The sequence below is a fragment of the Sinocyclocheilus rhinocerous genome, unplaced genomic scaffold (assembly GCF_001515625.1).
Source record: "Sinocyclocheilus rhinocerous isolate Xijiao unplaced genomic scaffold, SAMN03320098_v1.1 scaffold818, whole genome shotgun sequence".
Lineage (NCBI taxonomy): Eukaryota > Metazoa > Chordata > Actinopteri > Cypriniformes > Cyprinidae > Sinocyclocheilus > Sinocyclocheilus rhinocerous.
Genome location: NW_015664989.1, coordinates 150,353 through 174,358, shown reverse-complemented (window position 1 = coordinate 174,358; position 24,006 = coordinate 150,353). Strand labels below are relative to the sequence as shown.

Here is a 24,006-nt window from a genome sequence, read left to right as displayed (position 1 = left end):
GAACAGTCAATTGCAAATACTTAAACTAATAACAAAACATACTTACAGTAGCTGATTCAGAAGTGCCAGATTGTCATAGCAAAGTCAGAATTACCTCCTCTCCTAGGTTCACGAAACGGTCGTCCATAAAATGCATTGCTGTTCTGTTGTAAGTGATCTTAAAGATTCCTAAATGCATCTACTTTCGGAAGGCCAAATAAAGTGCTTTTGCTTTCGCCTAGAAACACACAGCGTCTCCTTGACATGGCTGCTTCAACACTAACTGCTGTTACTGAAACCATGCCTTCTTTCTTTGCGTGCACATTTAGGCGGCATTATGCAAATATTTCCATATAGTGAGGTAGATATGTGGGGGCGTGTTGGAACGAGCCGTTTTAGGGGGGCCTGGCAGAGTCTTAACTTTGATAAAGAATATCTCTTTGGTTTTGAGACTTTAGTCTTTGCAACTTCAGGGATCTTATTTATGCACAATCAGCTTGTAACACTCCAAAGAGAAAGGAAAACTTGAAATCGCATCCTATGACCCCTTTAAATCGGGCTGCGTTTGGGGCACATCTGACTTCTGGAAGCTTATTCCAGCTGTAGACAGCATAATATCTAATTGTTTCATCATGTTTGGAATGAAACCTAGGTATCTGACTCATTCCTGATGAGCTGAGAGGCCTATCAGGTTCTTTCACTCTGCAGTTGTATGACCTGAAGGTCCGAGGCTCTAAAATATTTCAGGTTAACACATTATTTTAAGGTGACATAGTTACACATGCTACATGTACGTAACATAGTAATAATAGTAAATTATAGGATTATATCAAGTAACTAATCCTAAACCAACATGTAGTTAATTAATATTATTCAGTACTTATTCAGTACTTATTTGTGTAATTACACTGTTACAATGACACCTTAAAATAAAATATATCCTATTTCAGTCTGTTCATTGAGAGTATATATCTGTGTAAATGATTTGGACAGATCATTTTTGTCTTTTTGGAGACATTTACATGTTAAAAACTATAATTGTTTAAATACATTAATGCCAAAGATTGGTATCTGACATACAATTGGAAATTCACCCCATGAATCTCAATAAAAAATTTTTAAAATACATTATTTTATTAATGCCTTAGTAATCACAGATTTGAAGAAGCAATAGAAAGTCTTTGTGAACTTGTGACATTACGAGAACCGTAATGTGAATGCCAATATTCACCTTGGTTAATGTCCTGTGAAATAACCTTGTCTCTCAATCTTGTAGGTGGGTAAATTACGGGAACGTTTGCAAGAGTTACGGGCCCAACGAGAGACTGAGCAGCACAAGCACTCGGTCGCTCTCACTGAACTCCGCGTCAAGCTCCATGAGGAGAAGCAGCGAGAGGTGGCGGCCACAAGAGCCTGTCTGTCTCGGCAACACGAGACCGAGCTGGCCCGGGCGGCACGTCTCCGCGAGACAGAACTGGCCCGGCTTCAGGCGCTGGTGTGTATTTTACGGGACGGAGCCAGCAGCGAGCTACGTAGTGCCCTGAAGGAGGAGGCACGAGAGGAGGCCCGCAGGAGCTACGAGGCAGAGAAACTCAGGCTCACGCAGGAGCTGCAGGAGGCGAAGACGTCACGGCGGCAGGCAGAGGAGGCACTCTCCAATGCTGTGCAGGCCGACAGAGCCAAAGCTGCCGATCTCAGAGTGGCCCATCAAGCTCATCAGGAGGAGATCCAGAGAATCAAACGCGAGAGTGAGAGGGAAATCCGGAGACTGGTAAGAAAGATGGATGGAGTTATCTAAAAACGTCGCCACATGAAATTGTAAAAATAATGGCTGTCTCAGTCCAGTCTCAGGCAATTGGTTGATTCAGTGTGGCTGCTCTGGTTTACACCTTTTGGGGGGAATCAACCTACAAATGTTTATACATACTTATATAATTGTCTCTGTTTGACATTTGACATGCATCATTTTTCTAATATCAGCTGATATTAATGATAAGCTGATATTAATGTATAAAAGCCCTCAAAATGTCTCATTACTTATATCAATCAGTCATGAATTGTGTTTCTTATGACAGAGGACAGATAGACAGGATTTTAGTTTTTTTTATTTTTATTTTTGCACCGAATTGATATTAGCACCCTTATAATGAAGAAAACTGGATGTGTTCAATACATCAAAGGATGATTTAAAAAAAAAAAAATAGAGATCTGTTTGGCATTAAGAAAGTTATATTATTCATTTTTATACAGTTTTGAAAAAAAAAAAATGAATTATTGGCCACACCAAAAGCTTATTATTTAATATACACCAATTATTAAACACAGTTTATGTACACTACCATTCAAAAGGTGGGGTCAGTGTTTTTTTTTTAAGTGTTTTTGTTTATATTGTGAAATATTATTACAATTTAAAATATCTGTTTTCTATTTGAATGTATTTAATTTATTCAGCTTTCAGTCTTCAGTGTCACATGATCCTTAAGAAATCATTCTAATATGTTGATTTGGTGCTCAAGAAACATTTCTTATGATCTCGATATTGAAAACAGTTATGCTGCTTCATATTTTTGTGGACACTGTGATACCCTTTTTTCAGGATTCTTCAAAGAATAAAAAGTTCAAAATAACAGCATTTATTTTAAATAGAAATATTTTGTAACATTGTAAATGCCTTTACTGTCAACAATCTAAATCTAAAAACAAAGATCTTACTGGCCCAAAACCTTAAAGTTTCTATATCTGTGCACAACTAGGAATTACCTCCATGCTGTTTTTGCTATTCGTACAGCAGCTAGACCTGAAGGAAGTACATTTTGTGAAATGGACCACAAAAAGCATGCACTCCGATGTATGTTTGTGTTTGTGTCAGATGGACGAGTTGAAGAGCAGAGACCGTGTGGTGCAGTCACTGGAAAAAGAGCTGGGAGTGCAGGCGGGACAGACACAGCGTCTACTGCTGCAGAAGGAGGAATCAGAGCGGCATTATGGGAGTCCGAAGAGAGAGGTGGCGCCGTCTCTCGGGGAAAACTCAGACTCTGTCAATAACCAGGTTCGTTCTGTTCTGCATTCAGAAATGGCTGATAAAAAGCTTTTATATCATCAGGAACATAAACGCTCATTAGAGCTGGACTAACATGGCAGAGAGCTTTTTCCTGCATGCTGAACTTCACACCATCACATAAATAGTGTTTATCCATTCATAGGACATGGATGAGAGGGATGTAAGGAGATTTCAGCTGAAGATTGCTGAGCTGCAGGCAGTCATCAGGAAACTAGAGGATAGGAACACCCTGCTTTCAGATGAGAGAAACGAACTGGTACATATACATATACACACTCTCAACAAACTACGGACAAAAATCATATAGGATCTTATATGAGCTGTAAAATATCCTGTTAAATGTACAGTAAAAAAATGGCAGCGAAGCGCCAGATTGTCATAGCAGATTCAGAATTATCTCCTCTCCTAGGTTCATGAAACGGTCGTCCATAAAATGCATTGCTGTTCTGTTGTAAGTGTTCTTAAAGATTCCTAAATGCATCTACTTTCGGAAGGCCAAATAAAGTGCTTTTGCTTTCGCCTAGAAACACACAGCGTCTCTCTGACATGGCTGCTTCAACACTAACTGCCACGCCTTCTTTCTTTGCGTGCACATTTGGGCGGCATTATGCTAATATTTCCACATAGTGAGGTAGATATGTGGGGGCGTGTTGGAACGAGCCGTTTTAGGGGGGCCTGGCAGAGTCTTAACTTTGATAAAGAATATCTCTTTGGTTTTGAGACTTTAGTCTTTGCAACTTCAGGGATCTTATTTATGCACAATCAGCTTGTAACACTCCAAAGAGAAAGGAAAACTTGAAATCGCATCCTATGACCCCTTTAAATCGGGCTGCGTTTGGGGCACATCTGACTTCTGGAAGCTTATTCCAGCTGTAGACAGCATAATATCTAATTGTTTCATCATGTTTGGAATGAAACCTAGGTATCTGACTCATTCCTGATGAGCTGAGAGGCCTATCAGGTTCTTTCACTCTGCAGTTGTATGACCTGAAGGTCCGAGGCTCTAAAATATTTCAGGTTAACACATTATTTTAAGGTGACATAGTTACACATGCTACATGTACGTAACATAGTAATAATAGTAAATTATAGGATTATATCAAGTAACTAATCCTAAACCAACATGTAGTTAATTAATATTATTCAGTACTTATTCAGTACTTATTTGTGTAATTACACTGTTACAATGACACCTTAAAATAAAATATATCCTATTTCAGTCTGTTCATTGAGAGTATATATCTGTGTAAATGATTTGGACAGATCATTTTTGTCTTTTTGGAGACATTTACATGTTAAAAACTATAATTGTTTAAATACATTAATGCCAAAGATTGGTATCTGACATACAATTGGAAATTCACCCCATGAATCTCAATAAAAAATTTTTAAAATACATTATTTTATTAATGCCTTAGTAATCACAGATTTGAAGAAGCAATAGAAAGTCTTTGTGAACTTGTGACATTACGAGAACCGTAATGTGAATGCCAATATTCACCTTGGTTAATGTCCTGTGAAATAACCTTGTCTCTCAATCTTGTAGGTGGGTAAATTACGGGAACGTTTGCAAGAGTTACGGGCCCAACGAGAGACTGAGCAGCACAAGCACTCGGTCGCTCTCACTGAACTCCGCGTCAAGCTCCATGAGGAGAAGCAGCGAGAGGTGGCGGCCACACGAGAGAGCCTGTCTCGGCAACACGAGACCGAGCTGGCCCGGGCGGCACGTCTCCGCGAGACAGAACTGGCCCGGCTTCAGGCGCTGGTGTGTATTTTACGGGACGGAGCCAGCAGCGAGCTACGTAGTGCCCTGAAGGAGGAGGCACGAGAGGAGGCCCGCAGGAGCTACGAGGCAGAGAAACTCAGGCTCACGCAGGAGCTGCAGGAGGCGAAGACGTCACGGCGGCAGGCAGAGGAGGCACTCTCCAATGCTGTGCAGGCCGACAGAGCCAAAGCTGCCGATCTCAGAGTGGCCCATCAAGCTCATCAGGAGGAGATCCAGAGAATCAAACGCGAGAGTGAGAGGGAAATCCGGAGACTGGTAAGAAAGATGGATGGAGTTATCTAAAAACGTCGCCACATGAAATTGTAAAAATAATGGCTGTCTCAGTCCAGTCTCAGGCAATTGGTTGATTCAGTGTGGCTGCTCTGGTTTACACCTTTTGGGGGGAATCAACCTACAAATGTTTATACATACTTATATAATTGTCTCTGTTTGACATTTGACATGCATCATTTTTCTAATATCAGCTGATATTAATGATAAGCTGATATTAATGTATAAAAGCCCTCAAAATGTCTCATTACTTATATCAATCAGTCATGAATTGTGTTTCTTATGACAGAGGACAGATAGACAGGATTTTAGTTTTTTTTATTTTTATTTTTGCACCGAATTGATATTAGCACCCTTATAATGAAGAAAACTGGATGTGTTCAATACATCAAAGGATGATTTAAAAAAAAAAAAATAGAGATCTGTTTGGCATTAAGAAAGTTATATTATTCATTTTTATACAGTTTTGAAAAAAAAAAAATGAATTATTGGCCACACCAAAAGCTTATTATTTAATATACACCAATTATTAAACACAGTTTATGTACACTACCATTCAAAAGGTGGGGTCAGTGTTTTTTTTTTAAGTGTTTTTGTTTATATTGTGAAATATTATTACAATTTAAAATATCTGTTTTCTATTTGAATGTATTTAATTTATTCAGCTTTCAGTCTTCAGTGTCACATGATCCTTAAGAAATCATTCTAATATGTTGATTTGGTGCTCAAGAAACATTTCTTATGATCTCGATATTGAAAACAGTTATGCTGCTTCATATTTTTGTGGACACTGTGATACCCTTTTTTCAGGATTCTTCAAAGAATAAAAAGTTCAAAATAACAGCATTTATTTTAAATAGAAATATTTTGTAACATTGTAAATGCCTTTACTGTCAACAATCTAAATCTAAAAACAAAGATCTTACTGGCCCAAAACCTTAAAGTTTCTATATCTGTGCACAACTAGGAATTACCTCCATGCTGTTTTTGCTATTCGTACAGCAGCTAGACCTGAAGGAAGTACATTTTGTGAAATGGACCACAAAAAGCATGCACTCCGATGTATGTTTGTGTTTGTGTCAGATGGACGAGTTGAAGAGCAGAGACCGTGTGGTGCAGTCACTGGAAAAAGAGCTGGGAGTGCAGGCGGGACAGACACAGCGTCTACTGCTGCAGAAGGAGGAATCAGAGCGGCATTATGGGAGTCCGAAGAGAGAGGTGGCGCCGTCTCTCGGGGAAAACTCAGACTCTGTCAATAACCAGGTTCGTTCTGTTCTGCATTCAGAAATGGCTGATAAAAAGCTTTTATATCATCAGGAACATAAACGCTCATTAGAGCTGGACTAACATGGCAGAGAGCTTTTTCCTGCATGCTGAACTTCACACCATCACATAAATAGTGTTTATCCATTCATAGGACATGGATGAGAGGGATGTAAGGAGATTTCAGCTGAAGATTGCTGAGCTGCAGGCAGTCATCAGGAAACTAGAGGATAGGAACACCCTGCTTTCAGATGAGAGAAACGAACTGGTACATATACATATACACACTCTCAACAAACTACGGACAAAAATCATATAGGATCTTATATGAGCTGTAAAATATCCTGTTAAATGTACAGTAAAAAAATGGCAGCTGTGGTTGCCAAAAATTCTGTGTAAAAGTACTATGACAATGTTTCAGTTGTTATAGGATGGAATACCGGTGCCTGTATATTTTACAATTTATAACCGAGTATTTCATTAAGTGATAAAATGTTAATATACAAAGCTACCTGAACTACCAAAATGCTTTGTACCTTAAAATGTACTGATAACCAGGTGGTACAATAGAAAGCCACATGATGAATCCAAAGCATATGGCCCTGTTCATAAACATGGCCAGTACTCACGTATAGCTGATGCACATGATACATACAAAACACCATCAGGGTGTTAATGAAAAAACTTTGCATTACTGTTAACATAAATATGAAGAAACAAAACTTAAAATGTAATCATATGTGGTGTGTCACACAGGGAACTTTGTTTTTCTCAGTTGTTTTTTATATGGTAAATAATACTTTTTCCTTCTAAAAACATACATTTGACAGTATTTTGCAGTAAAATTACATGATGTTAAACCTGTAATAGTGAAAGATTATTGGGAACAATGTTTTTCAATTTTCCCATTTTCAACTGGTTTTGCTTCAGGACCCAGATTTTATATCAAGTACCAAACCTTATTTAATGTATTTTATATATATATATATAAAATGCAGGTTAAATATAAATATATATATATATATATTTATATTTAACCTGCATTTTATATTTTGTTAATTATTCCTAGCAATTAATGATTACACAGTTAGTTCTCAAAAGATTTGTATTTTGTGTTGTAAAAATCTGTAAGATAATTCTCACGACTAAATATCTTAAGTCATTTGGCTTATCTAGTAAAAGTATCTTGATTTAAGAATTTTAAGATATTTTGAAATGTGCTATATAAATAAACTTGCCTTGCCTTCGGAGACAAATTTTCCTTTCTGATAATGTAACAACAGCTGAGACAATCAAATCCTGATTATTAAAATTATGTCCTGTCCTACATTATTTCCCATAATTTTCCGTTTTTCCCTTAACAGCACACCTGTTCTGCGTTCTCTCTACTGAGTGTCTTCAGTTTGTCCTCCATGCGCTGTAGAGTCTGCAGCAGCTCTTCATTCTTTTTATTCAGCCGTTTATTCTTCTCCATAAGAGGCTTTATCTCTGCATCTGTTTCTCGCACTCGTTTCAGCTGTATGACAGAGAGAGAGAGAGAGAGAGACTGATCTACATACAGAATGAAAGACACCTGTACTAAAGTCCAATTGGGATTTCCATCATAATTTGGAAGCTATCATAAAGGATCCTACTGTGTGAGAATTATCTTACAGATTTTTACAACACAAAATACAAATCTTTTGAGAACTAACTGTGTAATCATTAATTGCTAGGAATAATTAACAAAGGAGAAAATGCAGGTTAAATATAAATATATATATATATATATTTATATTTAACCTGCATTTTCTCCTTTGTTAATTATTCCTAGCAATTAATGATTACACAGTTAGTTCTCAAAAGATTTGTATTTTGTGTTGTAAAAATCTGTAAGATAATTCTCACACAAGGATCCTTTATGATAGCTTCCAAATTATGATGGAAATCCCAATTGGACTTTAGTACAGGTGTCTTTCATTCTGTATGTAGATCAGTCTCTCTCTCTCTCTGTCATACAGCTGAAACGAGTGCGAGAAACAGATGCAGAGATAAAGCCTCTCATGGAAAGGAATAAACGGCTGAATAAAAATAATGAAGAGCTGCAGCAGACTCTACAGCGCATGGAGGACAAACTGAAGACACTCAGCAGAGAGAACGCAGAACAGGTGTGCTGTTAAGGGAAAACTGAAAATTATGGGAAATAATGTTGGACAGGACATGGTTTTAATAATCAGGGTCTGATTGGCTCAGCTATTGTCACATCATCAGAAAACAACATTCGTTTCAGATTTGTTACATGCTGATAAACATTTTTATTCAGATTTAATTTAATGAACGTTTAACATTTGTTACATTTGTACTTAAACACACAATGTTTATAGAGTACATCTTTGTCGCTGTGTTTCCTCAGAAAGAGAAATCCCAGCAGAACTTGCAGCCGGGTGGGCTGAAGAGACACACCTCTCTAACGGACCTGAGTCACGCCCACGAGCAACAGGAAGTCGAGTATCTGCGCTTGCAAATCAGCGAGCAGCGTGGTGTTATTGATGAGCTCACGCAGGTTTGTTTGTTTCCGTCAGCCATAAACACACATGTTGATATTTGCAATTAGAATTTCAGAGCAGAAGAAATTCAAGACAAAAGTGTGAGTTGGCAGAGGGTTACAGCAGTGCACACAAAACTATGCATTTTGAACACTAAGAAAATATATGCATAAATAATAAATCATACTTACAGGCTGTGTTCCAGAGGCACGAGATGGTCAAAATAAAATGTGTACAGCTCCATCTTTAAGGAATAAGTGTTTTGCAAATCCCGCATTGAAATTTGCAAGGTTTGAGAAGCAGTCGAGAGTAAAATGACGGGAACACAATGAGAGGTTGGAGTTATACTGCTGTTACTGTATAATACATTTTGACTCCTCAACATCCTCATCCTTTGGGACTACATGCAAAGTGGTTTCACCTTTGCGGCGCAGAAAATAGTGTCTTCTAAGACCATTATGCAGATTTGTTACAAACCTACGTTGGTTTGTGCAGGAAATAAGACTGGAATTACTGAGGACTGGTTTCAGGCAGTTCAGAATCAGTTCTTTCATTTGGGAATGAAATATCATTGGTCATGCACTTTGCAGACCTTTTACATCCACAAACTGCTATATTACACACTACATGAAAGGTAATTTCTGAAAAACCATTAATAGGTGAGTGTTTTTTACCCCACCCACACAGCTTTGGTTACATGAGCAAATAAGAAAGTTTCAGAAGATATTACATTTTGGTTACAGGTTATGAAAATTAACATTTCAATGATAAGCACACAATAAAACCAGGAAATTCATTTTAAAAAGTAAAGATTGTCCATTTTGATTTCATGTTATCTTTAAATCTAGTTACATATATACATACATATTCTGTGTCCTTGCCTGGTTTTTATCTTATAATCTGTGTTTGTGTTAGTGTGTGTGTACTGTGTGTGCTTATTCTCTAATTGGTCTCACCCTGTAATTATTTGTGATTGGTAATCAGTGCTGTGTCTGTTAATTAGTTTGTTTACTTCATTAAGGCAAAGCCTAATTAGAAATGAATTACTGCGTCACTCTCATGGGAATGAAATATCATTGGTCATGCACTTTGCAGACCTTTTACATCCACAAACTGCTATATTACACACTACATGAAAGGTAATTTCTGAAAAACCATTAATAGGTGAGTGTTTTTTACCCCACCCACACAGCTTTGGTTACATGAGCAAATAAGAAAGTTTCAGAAGATATTACATTTTGGTTACAGGTTATGAAAATTAACATTTCAATGCACACAATAAAACCAGGAAATTCATTTTAAAAAGTAAAGATTGTCCATTTTGATTTCATGTTATCTTTAAATCTAGTTACATATATACATATTCTTTCTGTGTCCTTGCCTGGTTTTTATCTTATAATCTGTGTTTGTGTTAGTGTGTGTGTACTGTGTGTGCTTATTCTCTAATTGGTCTCACCCTGTAATTATTTGTGATTGGTAATCAGGGCTGTGTCTGTTAATTAGTTTGTTTACTTCATTAAGGCAAAGCCTAATTAGAAATGAATTACTGCGTCACTCATTTTCTCTTCCCCTCCCTAGTGACTTCTGTTAATATGCACGCTGATATTACAGTATTGCCAGCAATACAGCAGTATTGCATGTGACAATGTTTACATACACTATTATTACATTTTTTGAAAAGATATTCAAAAGTTTTTTTAAATACCTTTATTCAGCAAGAGTGCATTAAATTGACAAAAAAGTGACAGCAAAAAAATAATACAAATATCACGTTTTCCCAAAAAAAAAGCAGTACAATGGTTTCATCACTGACAGTAATAAATGTTTCTTGAGTAACAAATCTGCATATTAGAATGAATTCTGAAGGATCATGTGACACTGAAGAGTAACGGCTGCTGAAAATTCTGCTTTGCCATCACAGAAATAAATTACATTTTAAAATATGTTAAAACAGCTATTTATATTGTAATAATATTTCTCAATATTACTGTTTTTACCGTATTTTTCATCAAGTAAATGCAGCCTTGGTGAGCATAAGAGACTTAAAAAAAGCTTTTGCACAGTAGTGTAAACTTGTTGGACTGTAACACTCATACTTGATTCAATGTGAAAAGAAACTCACTCTTTAAATGTTCTGCTGAATGAAGATTCTAAGTTGTATGTTTTTGTATTGTATTGTTAACAACTTATTTAACGTGATGTCTGGATGTGCTTTCAGGAACGGGACAGGCTGATAATCAACAAAAAGAACAGGCGAAAAAACATCAAGTTGCCCAGGGTGAGCTGATCCTCTCATTCATAGAATTATATTGAACCATATTTGGAGTCTCTTTGATGGAAGTTTTGCTCTGGTTACTTTCTCTTTTTGCTAAAGCATATGGACACTGTCACTAAGCAACTGTCTCCTCTGAGGTGTGTGTGTGTGTGTGTGTGTGTGTGTGTGTGTGTGTGTGTGTTTCTTCATGTGTGTGCTGGTTACATTGGCACATTAATTGGCCTCTCGAGACCTCTGAGTCAAGCCAAGTTCTTTTTTCTTTCTCATGCTTTCACCAGCTAAACATCACTTAAACAGTCTTTGATTTCTGTTTTTGCCAGTCATCCAAACAACTAAAAACCCTATTTTCACAACACAAAAGTCTGTTAACGCAGCTGTGATTTAACTGTCCTAGGGTCCTTCAGAGTTTGCGTGTGTTTGGGTTTACTTCACTGTACTTTGAATACAAAATTATTCATTTTTTGTTAGCTAAATCTGACAAAACCCCCCTTTGGGAACATTTGAGGATGTCATGAATTAAAAAAATAAATACTACTAAATACATGAAATAATGTTTTATTTTATTCTAAAAATGTTTGAGTGTGGGTCACTAGTATATGAAATAATCAGTATCTAAGCTTTTTATGATTAGCTTTATACTGTATATAGTACTGCACATTCTTATTTTAATGAAGTAAACCTGTGTGTGTTTGTGGTGCTGTGGGGTGGGGTTTAGTTGTTCGTTCTCAAGAACCGTTGCTATGGAGGTGGAGTCAGTGGAGACATTACTGTAACACAGGCTTTAAAACACATTTGTAACTCTCATTTCCTGTGAACACTGAGGAAGATGATGCTGGTTAAAGAGGTTAAAAGGATATACCGCATACCATGACACTGGACTGAGGAGCACATATACACATCCAGTATGCCAGAGTACTTCCTGCTGGTGCTGTATCTCTCCATGTTCCTGTGTCTGTGTGCTCTGGTGTGTCTGTATTTCTCTGGCTGTCAGGAGATGACCTACAAACACGATGGTAAGAGCGATTGCGTAGTGTATTCAAAGGACATCTGGGTGTCAGTTGCATACTGTACGGTCCATGAAAATTAGCATTTTTTTTTTAATGATTATTCTGGATTTAGAAACAAGTCACACTGTGTTCACAGCATATGTGGGTAGTAATGACAATAATGTTGACTCCCTCGTTTTGTAAAAATGAACATTTAGAGTAATGCACTTAATGTAAGACATTCCAAAAGGTTTAAAAGCAGAAACGGTCAGGGTCATATTTTTGTTAAATCACTCGCATTCATTTTTCCGTGGTGCTGCTGTTACTGGTCATGCATTACCATCATAATTCCTGTGGGTGGATTTTTATCTGTGTAAACCGAAGAGAGGAGCGGCAAACTGTACTGTGCAGATAGTTACAGCATGTTCATTTTTGGTATAGGCTACTTGCGGATATTGTCTGAAAGTTAAATTGGACATTAGTTAGGTTAGTAAGTGATTTTATTACACTAGTTTAATGTGAATATGTGTATAATATTTAAGCACTGGTTTCTTTCTTTTTCAGAGGCATGTTGTGGAGACATATTTTGGATTTGACGAAGAATCTGTCGATTCTGAAACGTCATCTCTGACATCATATAACACCGACCGTACAGATCACACCCCTGCCACCCCTGAAGAGGATCTTGAAGATGTATGTCATGTAATAAATTATTTTACAAACCTTAATACCTGCACTAAACACTCTTGCAGCTCACCTACACCTCCGTTCAAAAGTTTGGGGTCAGTAAGATTTTTTTTCCCTCTCTTATACTCACAAAGGCTGCATTTACTTGATCAAAAATGCAGTAAAAACAGTAAAATATTATTACAATTTAAAATACCCGTTTTGTGTTTTATAATGTAATTTATTCTTGTGAGGGCAGAACTGAATTTTTAGCAGCAATTACTGTTTTCTGTGTCACATGATCCTTTAGAAATAATTCTTAAATGCTAATTTGTTGCTCAAGACACATTTCTTATTATTATTATCGATGTTGAAAACAGGTGTGCTTCTTAATAATTTTGTGGAAACCATGATGCACTTTTTCAGGATTCTTTGATAAATAAAAAAGTTCAAAAGAACAGCTTTTATTTGAAATGGAAATCTTTTGTAACATTACACTGTAAATGTCTTTACTGATTTTTTTTTTTTTAAGAAAGAAATTAATGCTTTTATTCAGCAATGACACATTACATTCCTTAAAAATGACAGTAAATAAAAAATTACTGACCCTATACTTTTGAATGGTAGTGCACATCCAAACCAAATGCACCAGTTAGAATCTTAATCCTGTTTACGTCTGTCTCTTAAATCATATTTTCCTGTGCTGTCCATCAAAGTTCCTGAGAAGATTTTAATAAAAAAAAAAAAAATTCACCCCGTTTTTTAGTGTGATTTGCTAGTATGTGTAACTTGCTCTGCACGTTTGACATGGATAATACATCAAATAATTTAGCTTATTAAAGCCCAGTACAGCTACTTACTTACTGTCCATGAAAATTTTATTACGAGTACTTAAATTGAATTCTGAGCAACCACATAGCAATACAGCGAAAACAACTTCGCAGCCACATAGCAGTACCATGGCAATCATTAACACCACCCTTACATTTCGATGATCTTCTGACAGTATAAAACTGTAGTCTGCATATTCATTTCATAAATTTGGCAGCCTGGGAGAGTGTAAACATGGTGTCAAACTACAGTGTTTGTTTAATTCAGAGCATTCATTTGAATTAGGCTTGTTATTTGGTCAGATGTTGTGCTCAAGGGACCATGATGAGGCGTCTCAGCAGTTCTCTTGTTCATAAGTGGCCCCCTACCTTCATGTTGTTGTTTACTGATAGCCAGAGCTAGTTAACGAGGAGTGGGATTATAATCGAGTCATTAACTGCACCATGAAGACGATCCCATAACAATGTGTTCATGTAGTGTTCTCAGCTCCCTCGAATATGCTGTTCATTAAATACGATTTTCTTCACTAAAAATGTCATAATAATTAGGCACAAATTTGATTTGTTTTAAGTTTGATTTTAGATTACTGACTGAAACTGTTACTAACTGAAAACAGTTGTTTGTTTACAACAACCATTTTATTGTTGCACAATGTAAACTGTATTATCGCACAGCTGTATAAAGTCGGGTATGTATTATATCTAGCTTTATCTGTATATATACAGTGTGCTCATGTAAAGCAATATAAAACACATAGAAAATGTAATCTATTTTATGTGCTAAATTTGACTATAATTAATGTATTAAAACATTATAAACAATAACATCATGATTTCCTGTAATGCTGCTTTGAAACAGTGTGTATTATGATACAATCCTCTGCACAATCTGACTTTGGTGCAGCATAGAATTAAACTGCTGGTCTCGTCTGGCCAGAGGAGAACGGCACACTATTTCGACACACTATTTCCCTGTTTAATACTGTAAAGCTGTTTTGACACATTCTGCATTGTAAAAAGCGCTATATAAATAATGGTGACTTGACTTGACAATGTGTATTGTGAAACGATGTGATTCATGATAATGATAATTACAGACACTTTTACAGGAATGCACTTTAATTGTATTAAATATAATGGGCCTTTATGATACACAAGCAGAATAAATTTCTGTGTAAATCTTCTGGAAAACCAGATGTGTTTGAACAATCTGAAATCATGCATCCCAGTACTACCTGATTCAGTGCTTGGTCTTAAAGGGGTAGTTCACCCAAAAAATAAAAATTTGTCTTCAAAAATATTTTCCCACTGCAGGCAAGCAAAATCGTAACCAAAAAAATAGATAGCACAATAATAACCGAAATATTAATCAGACAAACTTGTCTAAAGTTTGTCTTGAGTTGTGTTTATGATTTTCAGGAACTACTTAACTAGCTTTATCCTTATAATGGTTCACCTATAAATGACAATTCGGTTTCACTTTATTTTGATGGTCCATTTAACAGCAACTCCACAGACGCATGTTTAACCCCACCAACACTGGACATTCTGAAAGATCCTTGTCTTACCATTATTATTATTTTTTTGTGATAATTTTTAGATCTGAATCAAATCGTGCCGCTGTTTAAATACAATTGAAATGAATTGAATTCCAAGACCTTTTCAGAATCTCCTTTACCCACACTGAAATACCACTCATCTGTTGATCACAGCCAGCATTGTAGCAAGCATGGCCGAAAATTCCTGCCTCAAAAAAAGAAAAAAGCTACCAAAATTTCAAACATTTGTCATTTGAAATTCTTTTGCAATTCAAAAGAAGCCAATATAGATTGTTAATGCGTACATATGCCCTAGGCTGGCTCTTTGATTGGCTCTGTGCTCTGTCCGTCAGACACGGGAGCAGCTGCAGACGGAGTTGATTGGCTGTCAGGCACGGATTGCCGACCTGGAGCGGAGCTTGGCAGAGAAGGGGCAGGTAAATAAGAAAGAGGGCGGGGAGAAGACACTCCTGACTCCAGTCACATTGGCTTTGCTGCTTGTCTTTCTGACAGCCATGCTTGTGTGCTGGCGCTACAAAGAGAGGATATGGCACCAAATCATGTGACTTCCCCCACAGGATCAGTCATACTGTACAGATTTTGTCAGTCACACTTTACAGCTTTCGTTATTTCTGTACATTTCCTTTGCTTGACCAGTGCTTTTTACTTTGCTTTTTCAATGTATATTTTAATCACATCAATCAGCACAGTTAATTATGGTGTAATCGTTTCATATTCATGCTATTTGTGCCCTGCCGTCTCCCTTTTATACTATAACCTTGTTTTCACAGCCTGCCTTAACACTAGATTTGAGAATTGCAGTACATCCTGTCTGCTGACCAAAAATTGAGGGTGTACTTGGACACAAATATATTGCTGCTCTTTCGTTGATGTGATCTGCTTGGAATGGAATACTGGCTTACTGCTTACTGTTTTTAAAGGGTCATGAAACCACCCTATAAAGTGCATTAGTGCACACCCACTTTTTCAGTGGCGTTGGTTCCAGAGGTTCCATTATGGTTCCATTAATTCTATCAACTACATTACAGAAGTATGATAAAAGCGGACAAAAATACAAATATACGAGACAGTAACTTTTTTATTGAAGGAAAAAACTTAATGAAGCGACATCATAAAATCTATAGGTAGATAGATAGATAGATAGATGCATACAGTATGTACAGTATATATATATATATATATATATATATATACACACATACACATATAAATATATAAAGTATTTTAGAGTGTTTGGAGATGTAATTACATCATTTGCGTGCTACATGGGAGTGGGCGTTCCCTCCAGAGCACTTTTTTGGTGCGGTGATTGGTGGGATTTTCTGAACAGCATCATGGGAAATATAGTTTCTCACTACAAATTCTGCTGTTAAATTTGGTTATTTTAAAAATATGTTGAAATAATGTGGCCTGTGGCTTCAACAAAAGGATATACCATCAATTAAAAACTTCAGAGCTCACAACAGGTCGGTCTTTAAGGTTTGTAAGTCATAAAAATCCTTTTTTTTTTTTAATTAAAAATTCCCCTATAGGGAGAAAATTCGTTTTGTACTTCTGGAACTGTTGCATGTTATTTCAACATCCATTAGTTCTCTCCACAGTTCTGAAAAATGGTACAAAACTGGTTGTAGTAAGCTGTAGAGTAGAGGAAGAAGAGGGGAGACAGACAACACAACGGATCTAGCTTCTGATTTAGTCATGTTAACTTTCATTAAGTTAAATGCATCACGTTTCCCAAAAAAACATGCAAATAAACAAATATATTATACATGGTTTTGTACATTAAATACACACACATCCTTTGATTGTTATGAAAATGATTTGGATTTATGGAAGAGAATTTATGTGATGCAGAAAGTTTTACAAAGCAAAAACATGATTAAGACGAAAATAGCGGCAAAAGCTTAACCAGATTTCTTCTATAATTAAAAAATCAACGGATGTTAACGGTGTCTTCTATGATATAACAACTCTTGTTAAAATCTCAGAAAACGTAGTTTAGTGTTTCATGACCCTTTTAATATAATGTGAAACAGAACTGTGAATTATTCTGCATTTGCTAAATGGTTCAAACAGTAGCGTGCAACAATGTTTATGCATGATCTCATCATGTTGCATGTTTAATTAGGTGAATGCTGACCATCTATTATTTTAGAAATAAAAATGTAGTATTTTTACTCCAATTTTTGTTCAAAACAAAAAAGTTATAAATCAAGTTTATGTTAGTTCCAGTTCACACTGGAACACTGGTAATGGAAATGCATTGTTTCCCTGTTGTAATAAATAATAAGAGTAGTATTGTAGTATGCTATTCCGAAAATAGTTATTTTTGGCTTAATGATCAGTCAAGTCAAGTCACCTTTATTTATATAATGCTTTTAACAATACAGATTGTGTCAAAAGCAGCTTTACAGCATTAAATAGGAAAATAGTGTGTCAATAATGCAAAATGACAATAGTAAACACTCAATTTTCAGTTAAAGGCTGAACCAGTTTGTAATTGGTCAGCCTGCTCTTGCATGTATTTCCTTTCTGCTTGTCTCTTATTGGTTTCTTGATGTTTTTTTCCCTGTAAAATATGGAAATGGACTTACCTGCATGCGATCTAATAAATCTCAGCCATTTCTCCATCTTTAACTTCTCATTTTATTTTTTTCTCTGTTTCTTTGTTAATGCTGAGCTCAATGTTTAAAACTGATTATTTGATAATTGATCTGAGATTATTTGGGTTGACACAAGTACACGAGAGTGTGGATTGTGTGTGTGATTAGTGATAATAGGAGTGTTAGTTAAGTTCTAGTAGTGTAATTTGTAGTGGCGTGTGTGTGTGTGTTTGTGTGTGGCTTTATGTTATGCAGGACTCAAAATGGGTGGAGGAAAAGCAAAATCTTCTCAGGGTGAACCAGGAACTCAGAGAAAAGGTATAGCCTTGTCTCCTACAAACTACATATACTCAAACATAAACACTTATCATTCTTCTGGTGTGTGTGTGTGTGTGTGTGTGTGTGTGTGTGTGTGTGGTAGATAGTATCGCTGGAGCAGTGTGAAATGCGATTACGCTCTGAAGTTCAAGACACCCTGGATCAGAATGAGCTGCTTGAATTCCGCATTCTAGAACTGGAAGTAAGAGAATCTGTTTTGCTCCCACAGCAGCAAACAGGGACGGCCAAACCCGGCTCATGTCTACACAAGCTACATACATGAATCCATTTTACCCCACATACACAAAACTGGCACTGCTTTGAGTTGTTTTCATGTTGCTATAGATATTTTCATACACATTTTATATGTTTTTTTTTTCTGTTTCAAGAACTGTATATTTATATCACTATTGTTTTGTTAATTATAAGTTTTAATGGAATAAAATTTATTTGAATGAAACTCCTCACTATTTATTTTTTCTTTTTGACTGCACTTCCTGCATGTGTTTTTACTTGTGTACACACAAATTCACTATTATTTAATGGTCATGTCAACTTTTCAGTCAGCAGATCATTATTCATCCCAACACATATGTATGCATGTACTCTTTTTGTATGCTTGTACAATCTTATACGTCTTCTATGAGATGTTGAATATTTCTGTGTGATCATTGTGAAATATTTGGGAGAAGTTATTTCATTTACAGAATCCAATTTGCAGTATACGGTAACTGCAGCTGCCAATTAGAAAGAGCTCTTTCTTAGTTCAAATTACTGCATATAATTAAGTTCATACTGTTTGATTACAGAAATGACTCAAAGCGTGTGGTTTCTAAGTAATTCAGTTGAAACATTAGGTTGTTTGAGTGTGCTTAAAGGGACAGTTCCCCCAGAAATCCAAATTCTGTCACCCTTATGATACTCCAAACATGTATGACTCTCTCTGCGGAACACAGAAGAAGATATTCTGAATGTCATTGGAGCCCAACCAACAAAGACATCTCTCTCTCTCTCTTATGTGTGTGTGTGTGTGTATATACTGTATATATATATATATATATATATATATAGTCCTTCAGCATTCTACATTTTTTAAAAGTATTTTTAGTCAATTACTATTACACACAGCTTCGAACATCCTTAATATTGAACACATGGATGATCTTCTAATTGTAGTTAGGTCATGTGATCAGTAGTGGTTTCTACATTTATTTATGCATTTTGCAGACACTTTTATCCAAAGTGACTTACAGTAGAGGAACATAAGCCGATTGTCACAGAGCCTACAATATTCAACAACATTCAAAGTATCTGCATACATTCTGTTCCATAATGCTGTATGAAGTGTGATATGATTTCATCTGTATGTTTAAGTCTTTTATAAGCATCCTATGTACAGAATGTGAATGTCAAAAATGTCACCACTACCTTTTAAGTTGCTTCAAACCCATATTACTTTCTTTATTCTGTTAAACACAGATAATGAATATTTGAAGAAAATCCAGGCTAATCTTTTCATGCAAGTAAAAAGAAACTGCCCTTAGCATACTTTTAAAATATAGTAAAAGTTTTCATTTTCATAATATACTTTAAAACAATATACTTACGTGTAAAGTAAATGTAATGTTTTTGGACGCTTAAATGCACATTGTTTTCTTTAAATCATGACAAAAGATCAGTAAAACCATTATTTACATTTACTATGAAGTCAAAATTTAATTACATTACAAAGTGTACTTTTTAATTGTATAGTGTGTGAAGAAACAGTCATGAAAGTGTACTCACTTTTATTACACTTAAATTGTGTTTTATTTCATCTATATATTATCTGCAAGTACAGTTTTAAAAAAAAATATTCTTTAAAGTACACTGCAAGTGCATATTCAGTACAATTAAGTGCATGTCTTTTTCACAAGAGTGGCTCTGTCATGCTTCAACAATGATAAAAAATACACTTAAAGTACCGTAAATGTGCATAGTGTTCATAAATTCCCAGTCTCTTGAAGTCATATAATAGCGTTTGTGTAATAAAAAGACCAAAATTGTATGACTTAAGAAGACATGGACCGTCTTTATGTGCTTCATTTTGTCATTTTTGGCCCCTCTCCGTCACTACTAATTTTTTGTATGTTGAAGGGATGTCTGGATATTGTTGAACAGTTACCTTTTGTGTTCATCTGAAGAAAGTTTTATTTTTGGTTGAACAATCCCGAAATATTTAATTATTTAACTGTTACTCTAAAACTACAGTTTCTTTCCAGATACTATTACGTCCCAAAAAATGCTTTCTCTCTATATTTCACCACCAATTCCTTTTTTAACCAATAGGAGAGGGAACGCCGTTCTCCTGCCTTTAACCTACAAATCTCTGCCTCTGAAAACAACAGTATCCTACAGCTACACTGCCAGCAAGAGGGTGTCAAGGTAAAACCCACACACTACTGGCATATGACCATCTAAGTTACTAATGTTAAGGTACTTAATTCAAAACTATAATTACTATTGTAATGTGTGGTTGAAGGAATGTGTCAGTTTAGCTCCATTGTATACAATATACAATGATACAATATACTTTATACTATGCAATTCATATACAATACAATCAATTGCACACTTCACACAGTTGCATATATGTACCGTATTATAACATACTGTATGTTGGCCTCATATTCATGTGTGTTTGGTTTAGGATGTCATCATTCCTGACCTCATGAAAAAGCTTGACATTCTTGGGGATAATGGGGTATGTTTTTTGCCATTATATGTGCACGCATTACTCCTGTTTCTTAAATAAAAAGAGAGAGTTGAAATGAACACTTATCTTTGGCAGAACTTGCGAAACGAGGAGCAAGTGACAGTCATTCAAGCAGGCACTGTGCTGTCTTTATGTGAAAAGGTATCATCTCCTTCATTCTCCAAATCCTCAAAGATAAGATGCCTTATATTTTGTCAGTGGTTCTATTGTATTGTTATGTCTTTGTGACCAGTGGCTGAAGCAGATCGACAGCACTGAGGCAGCCCTGACACAGAAAATGATTGATCTGGAGAATGAAAAGGTGAGAACATTCATTCGTGTTGTACTGTTTGTTCTAACAGCTGGTCTAGTGATAGATGAGGCTTGATGACACTTGATTAAAAATGTATCATTTGTGTGTGCTCCTGTCTTGACCGTGGTGAACTGATGTTATCAACAGGAGCTGTTCAGTAAACAGAAAGGTTTCCTGGAAGAGGAACTAGACTACAGGAAGCAAGCTCTCGATCAGTCCCAACTGGTAGGACTTTGAGATTATGTAGCAGTGTAAACGGATACTTGCGTATAATCAATGTGTATATGTGAATACTTTTACAAATGTTTTTGCTAGATTTTATTCTCAACAATGTGACAGCAAAAGAAATGTTGTTGGCTTACCACAGGAGAGGCTAAATATAAAACAAAGCAAATGTACTATTTGGCCAAGATACATATACAGTATGTGACCCTGGACCACAAAACGTCTCTAGGTTACGTATGTAACCATGGTTCCCCGAGAGTGAAGTAACGGCTGTAGAACCCGGACGCTCTCTCGAGAGGCGGAACACGTTCTATGGCCCCCTTCCTCAAGAGAGTATCTACTTCTTGTTCCATTACCAGAGCCTGCTCGGGGCCCACTAGTGTGGGGATGACCCCGTTGAACCGAGGCGGGCGAGAACCGAACTGGATTCTGTAACCCTTCTCTACAATCTGCAGGACCCATTTTGAGATATTTGGTAGAAGTTTCCACGCTACCAGAAAATCTACTAAGGGAACCAGCCTCTCGAGGCTGGCCTCCGGTGTTATTCGAGGAGCCAGTTCGGTGCCCTGAAGCGGATGACCGGCAGGGAACGACCAACCTGACTGCTGTAGAACCCTCACTTGAGGGGGCAAGCTCTCCCGTGCCGTACCGTTGCCTGGCGGCAGCTGGGAATTTTGCTCGTTGGAGCTCACTGAGCCCTGAAGCACCGAGGGTGGCAGGTTTATCAGTGACTCTCCGTGAGGGCACTGAGGAGGATCGGGCACCGTATACTGAGGTGTTATCCTTTCCTCCCCAGGTGGGGCTGCCCTCAGGGGCCTGACGAATTTGGCCGATATGCAACTATTTGACAATCTGGAATCTGAGGGTGCGAAAAATCTAAATATTGAGAAAATTAAAGTTGTCAAAATACAAAAGTAAAGTTGTATACATTTAAAGTTGTCCAAATGAAGTCCTTAGCAATGCATATTACTAATCAAAAATTAAGTTTTGATATATTTACGGTAGGAAATTTACAAAATATCTTCATGGAACATGATCTTTACTTAATATCCTAATGATTTTTGGCATTAAAAAAAATTCATAATTTTGACCCATACAGTGTATTTTTGGCTATTGCTACAAATATACCTCTGCTAATAAGACAGGTTCCAGGGTCACATATTTGCATATTTGTATAAAATATTTTTGCATGTAATTTGATTTTATTTATTATTTAAAAATAAACAATAAATAAACATTGTAATTACACAAAATTAATAAATTCCAAGGTTCTACTGAAATGAAAATATACCAAAATAGTGTTTTGGGCAATAGTGTTTCAGATTTAACTTTAATTAAGCTGTCACTCAGTAGCATATAGCTAGTTTGGAAACAAATGTCGTGAGTAAATTCTATTTATCATAAATGAAATAATATACTGTATACACTAACATTTAAAAATTTGGGGTTGAAAGTAGTTTTTAAAAGCATCTTACTGAGCCCAAACCTTTAAGCAATAGTGTCACATTGGTAGTTTATCACAGGAAGTGTATTTTGCTCATTTTTCTTACATGATAACGGTTATATGGTTAAGTCTGACAAAAACAGTTATTGGGAAAGTAATGTATTTTTAGTGATTACAGTAACTTCATCATTTTAAAAAATATTAATTTTAAATTGTTATTTTGTACAATAAGTACCTTAATTTCTTTTTAGAAAGTGACAGGACATCAATTTGTACCATACTTGTGGCAAGTGCCAGTTCTGCCAGTTTGACCAAAAGTATATGACAATAATAAATTCATGAAAAGATGGGAAACTGTTTAAAAACCAATTTCACTATATAATCTGGCCAAACTCATTACCGTTTGCCATTTATAAAGCATTGTGTACATGCTTGTTTGTTGTTCTTAGAGGGTGCAGGAGCTGGAGGCCACATTATACGCTGCCCTGCAGCAGGATCCAGACAGCTGTGTGGGGGAGAGTTTGAGTGACAGGCAGCGAGCGAAGCTGGCCGAGTCAATGGATGCAGTGCGGAGACAGATCCTGCGGCAGAGTCGCCATGCCGACACGCTCATCCTACAACAGCGCATGGAGCTCCTCCAGTCTGCGCAGCAGGTCGGGATCTGTGCATGTGTTCATTAGCAGAATTGCCAAAAAAGTACTTGTCCAAGCTGCTCTTCCACATAGTGAAAGTGGATGACTGTCCCTGGTTCCTATTCACTTTCATTGTATGAAATAAATCAGCTTGGACAGTCTTCTAAATATCTCTTTTTGTGTTTCATTCAAGAATGATTTGCTGTTTTATCATTTGACTTACAGAGGATCAGAGAACTTGAAGATAAGATTGACATGCAGAGAAGACAAATCAAAGAGATTGAAGAGAAGGTGTGTATGGATGTGTCCTTCTCTCGTGTTTATCAGAGTGGTAGATCATGTTCTGGATAGATACTGTCTCTTAAATGTTCTTCTTCCAAATTGGGCTGTAAGACTGATTCCTCTTCTCCTCTCCTCTCTCTTGTTTGAAATTTGTGTTTATTATAATTTATAGTTTTTGTTCCTTTTTTTGTTTTTCTCCCTAGCTTTTATTCTCTGGCCTTAACCCCCCCCCCCCACACACACACACACACACAT

General features: G+C 36.4%; 1 protein-coding gene across 1 annotated transcript in view; it reads left to right on the top strand.

The window, feature by feature from the left end:
* Positions 1-23,986, top strand: part of LOC107730559 (janus kinase and microtubule-interacting protein 1-like) — a 36,385-nt gene extending 12,399 nt beyond the window's left edge. Inside the window, exons 3-20 of the mRNA XM_016541414.1 lie at positions 4,587-5,081; positions 6,180-6,359; positions 6,514-6,627; positions 8,360-8,506; positions 8,752-8,901; positions 11,103-11,162; positions 12,710-12,931; positions 15,533-15,616; positions 18,059-18,121; positions 18,225-18,323; positions 20,450-20,545; positions 20,811-20,864; positions 20,952-21,017; positions 21,109-21,177; positions 21,316-21,393; positions 23,287-23,490; positions 23,695-23,760; positions 23,924-23,986. Of these exons, the coding sequence (XP_016396900.1) occupies positions 4,587-5,081; positions 6,180-6,359; positions 6,514-6,627; positions 8,360-8,506; positions 8,752-8,901; positions 11,103-11,162; positions 12,710-12,931; positions 15,533-15,616; positions 18,059-18,121; positions 18,225-18,323; positions 20,450-20,545; positions 20,811-20,864; positions 20,952-21,017; positions 21,109-21,177; positions 21,316-21,393; positions 23,287-23,490; positions 23,695-23,760; positions 23,924-23,974 (2,298 nt within the window). The 3' untranslated portion in view covers positions 23,975-23,986. The remainder of the gene's footprint in view (positions 1-4,586; positions 5,082-6,179; positions 6,360-6,513; positions 6,628-8,359; positions 8,507-8,751; positions 8,902-11,102; positions 11,163-12,709; positions 12,932-15,532; positions 15,617-18,058; positions 18,122-18,224; positions 18,324-20,449; positions 20,546-20,810; positions 20,865-20,951; positions 21,018-21,108; positions 21,178-21,315; positions 21,394-23,286; positions 23,491-23,694; positions 23,761-23,923) is intronic.
* The last annotated feature ends 20 nt before the right edge of the window (positions 23,987-24,006 follow it).